Source organism: Rhopalosiphum padi, chromosome 2, assembly GCF_020882245.1.
Source record: "Rhopalosiphum padi isolate XX-2018 chromosome 2, ASM2088224v1, whole genome shotgun sequence".
NCBI classification, from domain to species: domain Eukaryota; kingdom Metazoa; phylum Arthropoda; class Insecta; order Hemiptera; family Aphididae; genus Rhopalosiphum; species Rhopalosiphum padi.
Genome location: NC_083598.1, coordinates 42113932 through 42133490, shown reverse-complemented (window position 1 = coordinate 42133490; position 19559 = coordinate 42113932). Strand labels below are relative to the sequence as shown.

Below are 19559 nucleotides of genomic sequence, written 5' to 3'. Positions count from 1 at the left end.
GTTTTATTTTCCATACTATCTATAAAATATAAATAAGTAAATTTAAAATAAAATAATGTAGATAGGTATTAACCTAGTAACCTGGGGTTATTAGGTGTATATACATTATACAATAATGATATTTTATTAAATCATTTTGATAAAGAATTACATTAATTATGAGCTTAGCGAGAACATTTTTTTTTGTAATAACTAGTATATTATAATATATTGGCCTGCTTTGTTGTTAGCATACCTTTTAAAAAGTTGAAATGACGCCCCTGATTGTGTTATCTAAGACATTAAAGTTCCTAAAACCACGAAATTAAATACGAGTGAAATAAGTGAGACTTAGCATTGGTAGAATTTAAGTTTAAAATAATGTAGAACGAAACAAAATAAGCATTATTTAATACGTCTAGGCTATTTTAAATCTCGAAACTTTAATAAATTGAAGTACCTTTCAGAATTTATATTGGAACCAAGTAACATTAAAACATAACTATTATTTAATAATTTAGAAAATTACCTTTACCGATGCTCTTTACGAATCTAAAAATAAACGCCTATATAATATATCATATTATTAAGGATTGAATTATTTCATTTTGTTTTACATTTGCTTTAATAACTGTGAGTCAATGAAATAAATGATCTTCATTTATAAATTATATTGTTATTTTGAATAATTGTTTTAATAAATTTAATAGTTACTTGAATATTAATCGAATCAAAATCTTTTTTTTTAATACAAATTTTTATAATGTCATTAAATTTGCTTAAAGTGAAATTTGACCATATTATTATATTTTAAGCTTGTGTCAAAAAAAAAAAAGAAAAGAAAAAAAGGTTACAATAGTTGACATATTATGTATTTTAGTTAGAATTAATCTATCCTTTAATTAATAGTATTTAATCTAGTTCTTATAATAGATATAATTTTTATTTATTTTATTAGAATATCAATATAAAAAAAATTTACTTCGATTAAAGAAATATAGAAGTTAAAAACAATTAATGTTGAAGTTTAAATAAATTAAAAATTAAAAATGATTTAATCGGATTAGGTATTGACAAAATAATGTATTAAAATATATAGGAAGTAGGTACATTTTGTTTATTAACTATAGCAGCATGCCGGCACAGCACATACGACCAACTACTTCGTCTATGATTATGTTCTTCTCCACCGTAGATAGATAATAATATTATGTATAAGCTCTAGGTAATTATCTACTATAACAATATCAATATATATTATTATTTCAAAATATAAAACAGACATTTTTTGAAAAACAAGATAAACAACCATTAAAAAAAAATATATATATTTTACAACTTTTGATCGTCGTATTTTTTTTATTTACAGTAGGTAATTATAATAAGGTTATATAAAAATCAAATTTCGGACTATGTGGTTGTTAATTAGTTATAAATGTTAGTTTTGATGAGCGGAGAGTAGTGGAGAAATAGTTGGTAGAGTATCTTTGAACCTATCCACTCCAGATCTCCATCCATCTAAACTTTAAATATTACTTTAAATAACTCATAAACTATACTCGTCTAAAATTCGATTTTTAAATATCTTTGTACTCCAAAAAATATTGATTTGCAATAAGGAAGTTAAAAATGTATGTTGTCGTTAAATAAAGTAAAAAGTTTCAAAAATTTTTTCAAAAATATTGTTTTATAATTTAGAAAAAAATATTTATAAAAACCTAAATAGTGTTTGAAATAACGAACGTTCTTTGTTAAAATAGTCACCCGATATATTAATATAGTCAGTTAAAGTCAAGTTCCTGTAAAATAAATGTCACATGAATGCATTTTATGAATTATAGACATATTTAATATACTTTAAAATGTTCAATAAATTATAAATTAGGCATTATACCTCAAGAATTATTTAGCTTTCTTTCAATAATCGGAATTCCAATAAATTCATTATTGAAGGAAAAAAACCACCAACATGCTCAGTAAATCCCCCTGTATAATATATCCACAGTGATTAAATAATTACCTTGCTAGTTGCTATATCAATATGTATATATAATACGTATACTTTTCATCCTTCCCTGCTGTATAGTTTTCGTTTTTTTATTTATCTCCTCTCGCGCGCGTAAATATAATAATTAATATACCTGCAGTACCACAACTACAGCGGTACAGAAACAGTGAGGGTGCATCTGCTGCAAGAGGGGTGCAGCGGTGCAGTGTATTAAATATATAGAGAATATCGTAAAAAAATGGCGCGATGCGTTTGTATATTAAAGAAAAAATGCTCTCTCCGACCGAACAATATTACACACGCACACACACACACACAAACACACACACAATATATAAAGCGCATCTCGGTTAATGGGATTAAAAACCAGCGACAACAACAATGTACATCGTCGTCGTCGTATTTCGCGTTCGTGTAGATAATAATAATAATAATAATAATAATAATAATCGGATCGGAGGGGCGGTAGGCGACGGCGGGGTCGTTAAAATATATCACGAGGATACGACGGATGGACGGCGGACGTGAATATATATATATATATATGTACTGTTACGGAGGGTTGGCCGTGGAATGACGACGAGGACTGCGAGAGGAGGATGGGCACGCAGGCAGGATATATCCTGCTCACACACACACACACACACACACTCGCTGGCGGGGCATCGCGATGGTGTACTGAGTTTATACACAGCCACCCGGGGAGATTCCGATCAATATAATACGAACGCACAACCCGGACTGAGCGAAGACCGGAGCAAAAATGGCGGCGGTATAGCTGCTATACTACGGTTCGGCGAAACACGCGACGGTTTTTACAAAAAGCTCGCGCCGCGCCTCATCCATACCTACGTCCTACCCACTACTACGCCGCTTCCCGAGCTCGCGGTTACCGCGAACAAACCGACCTCCATAATCTCGAACACGCGTATATAAATATAATACACACACGCACACGCGCACACGAACGTCGTCGCCCCACACGTATACCTACTCGCCGTATATCTATCATTTATATAATATTATATTTATAAAAAATGTATTTTCCGATCATCGCGCACATAATAATAACAATATTATCATATGTATGTACGTACCTATACCTACCTCCCCGGCTACCCCACGACGGTGCGTGCGACGAATATTATATGTGTACCTATATAAGTTTTTTTTATGCTTATTTCGTTTGTTTTTTGCAACCCGCTCACTGCACGTGATTTGCCATCGTTCCTATATTTATTATAAACCGTAATACACCTATATATACTACTACTCGTTTTATCACACCACATCATTTTAATATTATTATGGAGGGGATGGAGCTTTGAATTTGTAGAAAAATGTACTATTCTTAGTTTTTTTTAACACAAAGTTGGAATTATAAGTAATTAATTCAATCTCGAAACTTTTATATTGCATTATTTTTGATATTTTTAATAATTTTTTTCCATTGAAACTTTTTATAGACCTTTTTTTATAAATTATTGTATCAGTCTTATTACTCTTATTAAGTAATTTGAAATATTTTATCTTTAAATGATTTTCATAAATATTTTAATTCTTAATATACAATTATAGTTCATTTTATAAGATCATTTTTAAAATTTTAATTATATGTTTATGTTTGTATTAAATTCAAAGCCCTTTTATATTTATCGTGACGTTTAAATTTTAATTACATATCAATATTTTGCTACCTTTCTATTCTAGGTATTAATTTGATTTAACTATAGATAAACTACCTATCTCATTTTTCATTTTCGTGGCCGTTCGTTAAATATTGTCAAGCATTTCTCACTTTATTATGCAGCTCGCTCATCGTCCGTGGGTTAAAGGTTTTCTTTTTTCACACGTACTAACTCCAATACTAGCAACCCCTATTTGTATACCGTGGCTTTTACAGTTTGTATAATTTTATAATATAGGCGTCAACCGAACGGTTTGACAATAAATCATTATGAGACGCTTCGCGGAGGATTCGCGCAAAATGCCACCGACGCCACTACCGCGTGGAGAGAGACGATATATATGGCACGATAAAAAAAAAAGAAAAATATTGCTACAGTTTTTCATTGTTAATATATCAAAACGAATTATCGTTTTAACGTGTTATAAATTTTAATAACATAATATTATGCAGAAATATTTCCGGTCGGCCGATCGATCGATTTGCATCACTGGTTAATATAATATATTGTCGTTGACACAATAAAACATCCTATGAGCCAAACTTACAATTTTGAGAATTTGATTTTCCTGGATTCAGAAAAAAATAACCTATCACTTGACAGTATATCATATGTACTATCACCTATTTTCATCGTAGAATTGATGAAAAACAATAAATACAATCTCGGATCTCCTATGTATTATACCCACTATACATGTTTATAAAATACCTTCTATTATAATTCAATTATGTAATTAAAAATGTTTAATATGATACAAATTATCATTTAAATAATCTAGTATGTATAGCATTAAAATACTTAATCTTCTATATGAGCTTGACACAAAACATGAACTAATAAAACCTCCAATGTTACTAATAATTAATGACTTGATATACCTACATTATACATTTATACCAACATAAATTAAATAAAGATTATGTATAAAATATCTTATCGATTTAATCCTGTTAATTCTTAAAAATAATATAAATCCAAAATTTAGATGATTGGTTATGAATATTGTAAATAATGGAATAAGTGGTAAATTTAAACAATTTTATCTAGGTATTACTTTAGATAACTTTTATAAAATTGCTAACTATAAAAGATTATATACTATTAATAGTAAATAGAAATTAAAATGGCATATACAATGATACATTTTATTTGTCTACATAATTTGAGCAATATTATAATAGAATAATAATTACATTATTCTTATGTCAATTTTAAAAATAATCATTTTTAAACGTGACATACAACATACAAAATAAAATATCATGTTTTTAATTATTATGTAATTTAAAATTTTTAATATGATAATACGATTTACCTCTTTCTAGTTTTAGTCGTATGAATAAAAGTATCAAAATCACAATATTATCTTTAGTACTATATATTATATAATTAATAATCATTATTTATTGACTAACAGTATAATAATAATAAGTAGAATAATCTATAGATAATCGTCGATTTTACTATAAAAAATTGGTAATAAAACAAATAATGGGTATGCAATATTGAGCAATATTAATTTTTCACTCACTTACTGCTGCATTCATTTTATGTAATCGTCCCTGTAAATAGGTACATAATACATATAACACTATTATAACAATATCGTAGTATAAATTATATGATTCAGCTATTGCGTCTTACATTAAAATATATTTATTTGTTTATTTACCTATAATTTTAAGCCCGATAACGAATAATTAAAAATTTACAGGTGGGTTAGCAGCATATAAAAGTCTTCCGTACACTACTCATGACAGTATTCTAACGGAAAAAAGAAAACAAAGGAGAATACGGACTACTTTTACTTCAGCACAGTTGAAGGAATTGGAAAGAGCTTTTCAAGAAACACATTATCCTGATATATACACCAGAGAAGAGATCGCCAAACACATAGAGCTTACCGAGGCCAGAGTTCAGGTATGTCTTGTTCGTTGTAAAATTATGGATGTTTATTAGATTTAAAAATAATAACTACCTATGTTATGTATCTATATAATAACATTATTCCGAATAAAACATATTTCTCAATGCAATAATATAATGTTGGTAAAAGAAAAGAAAAATAAGTATTAAATTGGTTATTGTATTATAATATTGCTGAAAACATAAGCCATATTATTCATAAAGGTGGAGTATGCTTAACTTGTATATGCACCTATATATTGAACATTATAATATAATATGCCTGTTATTCATTAAGCACCTAAGAATCTCAAACTTTTATTGGATCGTGAAAAATGTTTTTTAAACTGCGTAAAATAAAAACAATAAAATATTATAATTCCCTAAAATTACCCGGAAGCCGTCATAATATTCCTGCTATCAAATTTAGGGTGTTAGCTATTCAGATAACATTTATCGGTACGTCGTTATCGAATCGACTGAATATTCTCAATCTACCACCAATTCAACGTTGACACTTTATTATTGTTATTATTATTATCAAAGAAAATATAATATATTAATAATCTATATAAAAAGTATAATTATTAAGTCTGATAAACAAATTTATTACGTACCAGTTGATCAGGAATAAGAAAACTCCAAACAGTGCCATCTGACAAGATTACTCTTTGACACTATGAAAATAAAAATCAATCAGTATTAAGTAATTTTTTAGAACTACTTTTTTGTTGAACCAAGTGGGCTTTGATAGATTTTCTGAAGAAAATTTGAGTCATGGTAATATATAAATATTGAGAAGCATTTCATTCAAATATATATATTATCTATATTAATAAATAATAATTTAGTACTACTCAAAGTACCTATAATTTAAGTCTCAACTATAGTCTAATTACTAAAAATATTGTTATAATCATAATTATTTTTGTTTTAAATGCTCAAGTGATTCAAATTAATTAACCAAATTAAAAAAAATCTGATATACCTATAAAAGTTAATTTACTTGTAATAGAACATGTTTTATCAGGTGTAAATGGCTTTTCAAAATATCTAATTTGTATTTTTACAAATTTATTTTTTAAGACTTAAGGTTACATAATAAATAACATTAAATCAACTGTCTTAAGTTTCTTCGTCTATCAATTATTTTTTTATTAGTAAGTTCTATATTCTGTAGCAGCCATGAAAATATAAGTAGTCGATGAGCATGCTGTTAAAACTTAATATAATAGTTGTATACTCCTTTAATTCTTAAAATCATGGCACGTGTAGATAATTTAATAATTTCATTAATTATTATCAAGTTCATAACTTTCACATAATTTTTTTTTTTTTGAAAATTAATAATTATACTAGATAAGTATTTTGATTAATTACTAAAGTGTTTATTTTGTTTAATTTAATCTATTGTAGACAGTTATAGTTATATTCTTAAAGAACTTTAAAATGGAAAAAAACAACAATTAAAAATTTCAACCCATGAATTCACCCATGAATGATTTAGGTGTATTTTCATTTAAACAATTAAAATAATATAAATAAAATTGAATTAGATAGACAAATATTAATTCTTAGACCTAAGAGGATATCGCCCACTATATTTGTTGTCTGTCTCAGTTTATCAATTGCAATTGCGACATAAAGATAAAACACATTTACGTTTTACGTAATATCGTTGTTATGGTTTTTGAGTATCTAATTTTACCAATTTAGCAAAATCACCTACTTCAAAATATATGATCGTGTATAATATATTGAAGGGTTAGAAACTTAGAAATATCAGTTTTGAATTTTATTAATTATTTTACTTCATATTCAACTTTAAAATGAAAAAGAAATGTTTGTATTTTTATACATTTAAATAGATATTAAAACAGTATTTAGACAAAAAGTCAAAATGATTTAAATATTCTTCAATAGAATTTTGTTAACAGGTATTTCACTTAATTGTATATTATGTGAAAACCGTAAGACTATTTGCATAATGCGTTTGTCTATGTATTCTGTAATGGTGGAAGATAAAACATATTAAACACTACATGTAACGACATCGTCTTAATAAATTAATAAGTATTAAATTTATATTTTAATAATTTATGTTTACTGTTCTAACATCGCATTGCCAAAAATCAAGAGTAATTATAATTAAAGCAGATTCTATTATTCAAATCATAGATTTATATCTATATCGTGAATTGAATACTGAACAATAATTTATTCATTGTATCGTAATATTCATAATTATAAAAAGCACAGAAGGTATTTTAAAAAGAAACTAACTAATTATTACTAGAACCCAACTCATAAATACTTCCTTTTTACATTAACTTTATTTAAGTATACTGCTTAGAATTTTTTAAATATCCTGATTTATAATGTGTAAGGCATTTTACAGATGTTATGTCTTATAAGTAATAAGTTATACCTAACGTTTCGGTAGATTGATTAAATCAGGAGAGCATTAAATTATATTAATATTATAATATCATAGATATTAGATACAGCTTAATACATTAACTAATTAGATTAATTAATTGTTAAATCTTTCGGCACTTTTCCGCTTTTCGACAGAACGATTATACAACGTACTTAATATAGTCGAGCTTAAATATTTATAAGTAATCACGCGGTAATCTTGTGAAACCATAACCTTATACTGAGTCATATCCTACAAGGTACAACAAATTTATAAATATGTCAAATATATCTACGTGTACAGCTCTGATGTATAAAATATTTGCGTTTCCGTTCTTTCGTAAGACGGTATAAATATTAAATATACATATATTAATTTTTATTTATTTATTTAATTATTTTTTTTTTAATTCCTAGATCGTTTCAAATCTTCATTTTAATCGATTGTTCGCCTTTTTTTTAATTTCTTAAAAGTTTTTGCCCCTTGTCAATACTTTTAATTTATCCTATGTTGGGCAGTTGCGAGAACGTCTTCTGTAGTTTCTTCTCTTCAGACTTGTTAATATAACAGTATTAAAAAAATATTAAAATATTATTTGAAAATTATTAAAAATTTCAGTACAAAATACCTACGAATGTTTTTTCTTAAATACTTTTCATTTCTTTACAAGATTTCTAAAATAGTATACGTTATATTTATTAATTATTTACTTTTTTACCACAACGGTGATTTGTGGACCACTAACCCATTTTTTTAAAAGTTTGTTGCAAAAAATAAATAAATAAATAAATAAAATATACCAATGCACATATACATATTATACTAGTCCCAATATAATAAGTTATTATTAATAACACTAAATATTATGATATTAATAATGATGTAAATTATGTAATAATAACGTAATACCTATTCCTACAGGTAATACGTACCTCACTATGTATGAAAGTGCCTACCTATTATAGTGGCAGTATAAGGCGGTTCAAATGCACGACCGCCTCAATTACGTTCTCGGAGCCAATGGGCTGTCGGGTTAAGTGGGGAGCGATTGCCGCGAGAAACGGAAGTTTTCCCACACTCGAAACAGAAACAACAGTTTTTAGGGTACGAACGCGACAAACATCACAGTACATTATTAGTTATATCATATAATATACTATATATTAATATTATTGTGTTCGTCTGTCGCGTCAGACAGCGTCACCGTCATAATAATAACGATAAAAATCTATGGCTGCGATGATATAGATATTATAGCAAAATATTATCCACGCGAACGACGACCGTCTCTAATAAAAATATTTTATCGTTTTATTATATTATTATACAAGTGTATCGAATCACAACAACTCACGAGCGTAATCCGCCGAGGCCCGCGCCGTTGTTGTTGTCCGGTCAAAAGGAAAACGAGTTGGTTCCGCGGCGCGTGCACGTCTCTCTATTATCGCCGTAATCGTCGCGCCCGCCCGCCCGTCGTTGACTCTTTGGATCCCGTTCAGCCGCGCGCGTCGTACGATTGGCCGCGCTAAACGTCCGGGAAATGAGATACTCCTGTGTGTAGTGTGTGCACGTGTAAGTGATGTGTGCGAATAAGTGGTGTGAGCGTTTTTATTTTTTTGCACGGCACATGTCGGCCACTTGACGACGACACGCGCGACCGGAACCCTAATTATTTGTCGACCGGTTATCGTTGTCGTCCGGCGCGTTCTGAACATTGTTCACCGCTATTATGTACAATGTACATAGTACATTTATACACGAACGCGAGCAATCGGATATCACAATATAATTTAACAATATAATAAAATATTATGTCATCATTATATCCGCTGTCGCTTTTGCTGTCACCGTCGTCGTCGTTTTTTTTGATAACGATATCGGACGCGTGTCGGCGATTTAGTTATATGTGTCGTTACGTTATTGGTTATGCTGTGATGTATAATGTATAGGTACGTCTAGGACCGTATTTGATAATTTGCCTAGATAGGTTTGAAGATAGATAAAACTTAGGTCATTTTAATTATTTACGTCCCATGCAAGTGTGACTGTTACAAAGATAATAATATAATGGAAAATGAGTTCAAATCGTATATCTTGTCTTATGGACCATTACATGATATTAATAAAAACGATTTACACGTCTTGTTACTAAAATATTAAACAGACAACGTACAAACATAATGTACGTCTATAGCTATTTTATCATTAATATCACGTTTACAATAAATTAATAACAATCTAAAACAAGTATGATTTATATGAAAAAAAAGAGAAAAGAATTAGCTATTTTTCTACGATAAACATTTATTTTCTAAATTTTGACTTAAGCCCTTTTTCCTTGACACCAAATATATATTATTATAAATTTATTATGTAGGAACTACTTTTGAGCGTGCTGTTGGAAATGGCCACATTATTTTAATAGTTGTTGAATTCCAGTTAAGTGAATATTAATCATAGAACAATTTTATGTTGTATTCATTTTATAAAACGACGTGGTTATCATCATTGTTCATTTTTAACATTTATAATGGTCTCAGTAGCCCGGCATGTTCAACTAAACTGTCACCGATATATTATGCTCCGCGGGAGTTCGTTTATTTCATAAACACCGACAACTTAATTCATATAATGCATAAATGGTCGTTTCGCCCCCATCCCTATACTAATATAATATGGTGTATGATGACAACTGCAGTACATACTCTGAAGTGTATTATATTATTATTTTTATTGTTAATTCTTCATTATTAACGCTGTGATGATCTGAAACACAAAGACATTAATGTATACAATTATTTAAATATTCAAAAGAAAACAATTTATATTATGAAATCAAAATCAAAGCTAACGCACTAATGCATGCAACTACTCGTACATATTGTACATGAAAATAAGGTCTATTTAAATTGAATATTATCATTCATCAGAGCTTGAGTTAACCAATTGGTTTTTACAGCCATATGTTCAACGTAGGTATAAGTAAAGTGTAAAATATACCTGCGTTATAAAATATATAGATGTATTGAACTTAAAATTAAAATAATGTTTAATGAGTATTCATAGAAAACAATTGACTAACGAATATAATAGGTACTAAAAATACAAATACAGGTATAATGTAGGCTATTTCACAAAAGTACCTATGCCTTCTTAACCAATATAAAATATTCGAAATTGTCAAAATATGTTGATTGTCAAAAAAAAATTACAATATTTTAACGGTATTTTATATATTGAAAAATATAAATGAAAAAATGATACGAATTTATATGATAAAAAAACATTAAAATAAATAAAAATGTCTTATTTAGATTTACGATTCTCGTTCTTAAATTCCCGTATGAAGTGCGTATCTGCTGATTGGTTAATGTGAAGGTAATATAATTACAAGTATATTGAAATAAGACACACGTGAATGAATCGAAAAGTTTTAGTGTTTAATTAAGCTATATACGTGAATGTCTTTATCTTTAGTATATACCTAATAAACGTTACCGTGTATGCCCGGAGTATAGTAAATGATGTGCACAGTCACTAGCAAATGTTTACGAATTAAAAAAATGTTAATATTGATATATCGTTTTCGATATTTATGTGAATGTCGACATCTATTTGATAATTTTGGTGAATTTTAACATCACAACATGAGTCCGGTAAATGTTGACATAGGTACGTAAAAAATATTGATAAATGTACATATTATACAATTATACATTATAAAATAAAATATATTATATGATTAGTTGAAACATTTAATTAATATTATTATATTATATTTATACAAAAATTATTATTTAAAAGACTGCAAGAACGAGAATATTATAATGAATAAATTTTAATTTTAGTAATTTTATCTATTGCAAAAACGCAAACTTTCTTGACATTTAAGATTTCAGAAAATGTCAATATATTTACAACTTTAAATACACAATTTTGCGGTGTTTTTCGACTTAAAATTAATATCACGTTTATCCACTTGTCCACTATCTACATCATACATTAGACGTGACAATAGAAGCTTGTTTCAATGACATTAGTCGGTCAATTAGAAATCCATTGATTGATCAATGATCATTGATATACAATTTTCTTTGCACAAATAATGAAATTCATGATTGCCATCTTTAGTATCCCATTTATAAAAATAATCATGTATAGTAATAAAGTATAACATCAAAGTTGTTGAATAAGATAGTGCAAATTCATTATTATTCAAAATTATCAATTGCTACGATAAATTAATATTGTACGGTATTATGCATACATTGTATTATATATTATTATTGTGACTCGTTCGTATCTTTCCGTTTATATGTAATCCCGAGGTTACCACTACAATAGCGTGTACCACTTTGTAAATATAGTCATTCGCTGATTATAGCTATAGTGGATGCATTCAAAATAACATAATATATAATAATATAATAATATGGACTGTTATAATATATAATAAAATCGCCTTTTATACGACACGTCGGCCGCGGTATGACGGAAAAACAAAATCAATCGTACAGAACGGACGAAAAAAAAAACGAATCCCCAAACACACACGTCGGCACAATATTATAATACATGACGTAACATGTACACACGTATACATAGCCACACGGGCATACATGCAGCGCGCGCATCAGCGACGGCCGACGGGTAATGAAGGGACAATATTGCGTTGATTTATTGTAAACGCCGCGCGAATCTGGCGCCATAATCCCTGTGTATATATTTGTACGTGGCACGTCTCGTCCCGTCCGTCCGTCCATTCACTGCATCGGTGGGGCGAATTTATTCTGTTTGCTCAGTTGCGCGCAAAAGGTCGCCTTGGTGGCGGGGGAGTGTTAAAAAAAAATAATAATAACATTAACATGTGTTAAATAAGTATTTAGCCTTCTGTCGTATCGCGGCCGTGCTTACATGTATAAACATATATATGTATACGATGGTATATTATGTTTTACACGTCGCTGTTTGCAGCCAGGCACCGGACATAACAATAAACATTATTAAACACCACGCGCAAAGGGTAGGTATAATAATAAATACAATCGTCAATGCATTTTCAGTGCGTATAAATAATATATTATATTATTATTATACATTTATTACTATTATAATACGAGTCGACACCGTCTGCTGTTCGTTTGCCCGGCCGACCAGCACTGTATACAGTAGGTACCTTACAATATAGAGACCTCTCCAATCCGCGAACTACTACGGTCATGATTTCGGGTGCACCTATATACACATCGTAATATATAACATTATACACTGCACTGTGACGTTATTGTTACCGGTTTAATGAACTGTACACGCGCGGGGACAGCTATTTATATACATAAACGTGTCGTATAGTCATAGTAAAGGATTCGATTGTGATGTCTATTATATTACAATATAATACATCCCTTCGTCCGCTGCCTTTGTGCAACGTGTACAAACGCGGTGCAGTGTGTACGCCTAACTACCTACGACGTTTATAGCCGCTTATCCGCTACACTATTATCGTTGGTCTACATATACATATGAATAGTATATAAGCGCGAGTAGTGCCTATGTTATAATGCAGGGTATCGATGGGCTTTTTATTCCTACGATTTAAAAGTCCGCATCTACACCTACGCTTATAAGGTACATTCTTGGCCTTGTGTTTTAAAAAAATAAATAACAAAATTGAGTTCAAAAATTATATTATTTTTTAGAATTAAAAATGTTATATTTTGTAGAGAAATAAAGAAGACATTTATTAGAAATAAAGTAGTGATGATGGTCAACCATATAAAAGTATTATAACGAAATAAATATAATGCAGAAAAGACAATACTTTTAAAAAACGCTAAAGATCTTTTTTTGTTCCGTACACTGATAAATACTGGTAATAGAATTTTTTACTTTTTTGATAATATACATACCAACTATACTATATATGCCTTTTTTGGTGAATTTCAAAAACCAAATTATTTTTTACTTTTACCGAAAGATGAATAATTTTTCATAAGTTGGTTGATTTTGAATTGGTTAATACAGATAGTGAAAAATTAGGTATTTTAAAAGCATGTAGTAAATATACATTTATTCTTATAGGCTTTGCAATTGTTTTTACATTGGGCCTCGTAATTATTGTTTACGCTTTGAGCCTAGTTCGTCTAAAGATGATCCTGTATGTATATTTTACATGCGTATATGCAAAGTAACGTGTCAACGTGTTTATTTATATATAATATAATATTATAATATTCACCTTAAACATATAATGTTATATTCAATATTGCACTAGCTAACCATTGTATAAATTATTATTCGGTCGTCGCCAAAGGGCTTCGCCGGTGTGTCGTATTGTCCGGATTTCATGGACCGTTACGAGTGCATAAAAGTGGGACAACGATCACAAATCATCACGATGAATGCAGAATGTAAAGCGCAGGCGACATATTTTATACGAGACAATAACAAAAACACGATATACATATTATACATATTAATACTGTCAAAAGTTAAATACGTAATGTATTATAAATCGTAACTATCGTGCTCAAGATAAATACTGCAGAAAAACGCAGCAATCAATCGGATCGTATAGGTAGACACTGAAATTTAAAGCCAGAGGATTCTGCATAAACTATAACTCATTTGTTATTCGATTTAATACTATGCATTTATCTATATAAAATGTATATTTAAGAGGACGTAACCACATGTGTTGTCTCCGTCTTACACACGTGAGACATAGCAAATTTTCGTTCACCAGTTTTGGTATTGTTATTTTTAAGTAAGTTATGAACAATTTAATATGTACAGTTTCAAAAAGATCATAACTTACTTAAAAATAATAATTTTAATAAAAGGCTACGTGGGGTCCTGGATAATAATCTTACCTTTAAATTTTATAATAGGTCAGTTCACTCTAATATCAAAACTAACAGCACAATATTGAAACTGGTAAACGAAAATTTGTTATGTCTCACGTGTGTAAGATGAAGACAACACATGCGGGTACTACGTCTTCTTAATTTCAATATTAAATAGCTGTGTACTGATATTTTACTACGCATTCTAAAATTTTTGACTTGTTATACACTGCAGTAGCAGTTTTTAGCTGGGAAATATCTTTGAAAATCGTACCCTAAACCTCCAACAATATTAACCTATAATAGCAAAATGTTTTTTTTTTCGAAGTGAACCGAAATGAATTTTCATTCATACAATTATTTTAATATTATAAACACGCCAATAATGAGTGGCTTTACGTTAATCATACACGATTGATAAACGCTTATAATATTATTTTCGTTCAACAAAAAAACACAAAACAATCGTCGTGGTTTTATTATTATATATCAGCAGCACTGGAGTGGTAAACAAAAAACGACGATCATCGTGGTCACATTTTGCGCGTTGTCATCTCTCGCCGCCATTCTGGCGCTTTGCACATCATCCCGGAAACTATATTATAAAACATATAATATATACATAATACAGAAATATATATACAATATACGTATGACACGCATGTACTTACATACATTATATAAATATAAATTATGTACATTATACATGTGTGTGGACGTCGCGTCGGAAGAATATAAAATGGGACTTTGCAGCCGGTGCAGGGGTGCGGCTGATTGAAATAAGACGTGCACGCGCGTTCGCAGACAGCGGGGAATACATGATAGTATACTATGAAAAAGAACGCGTTATATAGTTATATATATTATTATATTAAATTAATAACGGCCCAGCGGACCGGAACAACCGCCGCCGCCGCCGGTGATGGTGTCAATTCTCCGGCGTTTTGGCGTCGCGCGAGATTATGTCGCAACGTATATAACATTGTTGCAAGCCACAATAATATACACATCACGCACTGTACCCACCCGATTCGTCGGTTTCCTGCACCAGGCTCGACAAAATATCTCGTGGCAAATTGTTCACACGTGCCTATCATCAATAGCTATGTAATAACACTGACTGTATATTATTATTATTTGAGATTTTTCTTATTACTTAGGAAGAGTCTTGTAGAGATACAAACTTTTGTTTTTCAAATAAGAACCTACTTTACCACTGTTAATTATTTAGCATATAATTTTTCTGAAAATATTTTTTGCGTTACTTACTACTTTGTATACCAAGGATAATAATATTTTGTAGAGAATATGGTAATTTGAACATTTTAATACAATTAATATTAATTTATGAACATTTACAATTTTCAAAAATGGTTCAAGTGCAATTAATTCTAGATTCAAGGTTACATATATTTTATATTTTTATTAAACTGTTTTAATAAAATTTATTATCCTTATTCCTTAATATAAATATTTTAATAACCAAGAATCTACTAGTTCGTGTTTTGAATTAGGTATATTCAAAACAATCTTCAACTAAATAAATAATTTAGGGTAAAATAGAGAATTTTTGATTTGAAAAATTGGTGAGATGTTTCATAAGTAGTATAGTACAAATATCTCAATAATTTGATAATATGGTCCTAAGCATATTTAATATTCTAAGCGATTTTTGGAACTCTTCAAATATATTTTATAGGACGCCCAAGGTTTTGCTAAATGCTGTATCACGATTAATATGTTATACAAAGTCTAGTGAAATTGGCTTAGACCAATAAATACATCATAGTATAATAGCAGCTTAAACTATAATAGTACGCATACGAAGTATGACTATTCGCGCGTTGGTTGACAATAACAACTTTCGAAAAACGCAACAGCGAGATCGTGGCTGAATTACGGACCTCAGGTATAGGAATTATTATAAATATATATATTTTTTAATTGTTTAATAATTATTTGTTATTTCTTCTAAGCGGTTGCTAGGATACTAAAAATATGTATGTCTAATTATTACTTTAGATAATATGTTTTTTTTTGATATTTTTAGTATTATAGCAACCGCTTAAAAGAAATAACAATTATTAAACAATTAAAAAATACATATATCTATAGGTATATAAAAATCCTTTTACCCCATTAGAGGTCGAATTTTGAAAAATTCTTTCTTAGTGCGCCCCCAAATTGCTTAAAGAACCTCTGTACAAAATTTCAAGTTTCTAGATCCAGCGGTTCGGTCTGGGCGTTGATGAGCGAATTACTAAAAAAAAAAAAAAAAAAAAAGGTAACTAAATAGATAACTAAAAATAAAGAAAGTAAATAGATTACTTTAGAGTCCAGAGGTGGCCAAACTTTTTGATAAAGTTATGCTGAGAAATGAGAATATGTTTTTCCTTTGTGGTGTCATAAGAATACATGCAACTATTGGATATGGTCGACTGGAATTTTTTATTAAACTAATAAATATATAATATTACATTTTTAATAATAACGCTGCTACCATATTTCACTTCCATTACATCTTGCGACTGTTAAACACGTATTTATTCGAATACACTTTGAAAACCGTTTGATCGACGTGAGCTTCACACATTATTAATGCATCTAATACACGGGCAACGCCGTGACGAAACAGCTAGTATTATATAATATATACAAACATTAAATATGTGAACGCAACATGAAAGGTGTAGAATCTTGACTGTAGATATTGATACATATTATTTTACAAGCGTCGATTTTGTTAACAGTTTAGTAGTGTAGAATTTCGTATCATACCTCATACGTTTGTCGAAATACGAAAATATAAAACTTTATCGGTTTGTCAAGTTGTGAAATATAATATAATATACAATACACGATAGGTACTACGACTTTTTTCATACACAGAGGGATAGAATTAATACCAAAAATTGCAATATCTGAAAAATGTTAAAATTATATACAAACATAATTTTTGCATATACCTAAAATATAAATAGTATTTAAGCAAAATGAAATTGTAGCTGTGAAATTTAAATATATTTTTATTCAGATATTGAGTGTTGACTGTTATTGCAGATTTCTAAACGTATTTATACCTTCGGTTATTTAAAATTTAGAACTGTAGTTTTTAGATTTTGCTATTTTATTATTGTTACTTTTTTTAAATTAACATCAATATTATTGTATTATTATTGAATAATTAATTCATAAAATTCATTTAATAATTTGATCATCATAATATTCATGTAGTTATATTATAACTATTTAATAGAATATCTATAAATATTTTATAAGCATTCTGTCTGAAAATATTATGAATATATAGTCATAAACATTATGTATTTTTAAAAAATATATTAATATTTAAACTCTAATTATATTAATTATAAAGATATTTTTTTTCGGTTTCATTACTATAATTATAAAAACTAAATTAACTACAGATATGAATAATAATATACAAAAATCGTGTGAAATGTCATCCAATAGGATTTACAATATTACTAAATAGACGAACATATTATTTCTATACACCGTAATACACGGTAAAATAATGAGTCATAATATAAAACAAAATATACGATTACCCTTAACGCGCGAAATACAGACGAATATTCGAAATAAAATCAATACAAGTACCATTGTATCTAAAATCTCCTCGGGAAAAATTATTAAGAATTAACGAGTTTAAGTATTTAGCGGATGAGAGATAAATTCGAAAACTTCCAACGTGTAACAATGTCCAACGTTTTATACACAATATTATATAATATATATATATATATATACATTCTCTATAGGTATAGGTGGTATACCTACTGAAATATTTAATTTAATTTTGAAAAATTCACGTCAATCATCCGGCTCGCTTTTGTTTATTATCTACCTAGTAACTACATGTTTGTAATATATTACGTGTTTGGTTACTATATATAAGCAACCGCTTAAAATGAAATTGTTGCTCGCGTAGGAGTATTATAGTAAACGTGTTCCCGCTGTGAATATTTTAAGTGTATACGGCAGCATATATGTATACACACTGTATGTCTGTATATATCATTATTGTTTATTTTTATATATAATATATTTATATTATATTATATTTTATAGCGCATATACATATATATGAATACAGTACAATATTATACGTTGTAGCATGGATAAAATGCAGACTTGTGATGGTATCCCGAGCAATGACCGTCTACCTCTACATGGAACCTCCCTTGAGAATTTAGGAACGTATTTTTGGTAGGACGTGAACAAAACAGGTGGGGGAACTAAGGCGACCGATTGGGCACGTCACGATTACTTTCCACAACAGAATATAATAAATTTATATATATATATATATTTATTTACCTTTTCTCGTCGCCATTGCCACGCGAAAACAACTGTGACCGGACAGAAGATTTGTTTACGCATTTTATTATATCGGGTTTTGTTGGTTTTTGGCAAATTGAAAATACAAAAAAACTCACAAATCCCTCGAGCGTTGAACATATGTTGATTTCTATATATATATGTCACTGCATGTCATCATCGGCCGACAATGACGTACTTTAAAGTTCCCAAAAAAAGTAAAACCCCATAGTCTTATTATTTATTACCTTAGTATTTCATGGAATATTATATTTTTAATAACCGCAATCTCAGTCTTACATCCTATATTTGTATCAACGCGCATTGGTTACTTTGAAAACTTTAATGTACCTCTCTTAAACTTTAGG

The 19559-nt window shown here is 29.0% G+C and overlaps 1 protein-coding gene across 1 annotated transcript in view; it reads left to right on the top strand.

Annotated features, from left to right (window-relative positions):
• Nucleotides 1-19559, top strand: part of LOC132921419 (paired mesoderm homeobox protein 2B-like) — a 42257-nt gene that overhangs the window by 9837 nt on the left and 12861 nt on the right. The window contains exon 2 of the mRNA XM_060984441.1: nucleotides 5393-5598. Coding sequence (XP_060840424.1) covers nucleotides 5393-5598 — 206 coding nt within the window. The remainder of the gene's footprint in view (nucleotides 1-5392; nucleotides 5599-19559) is intronic.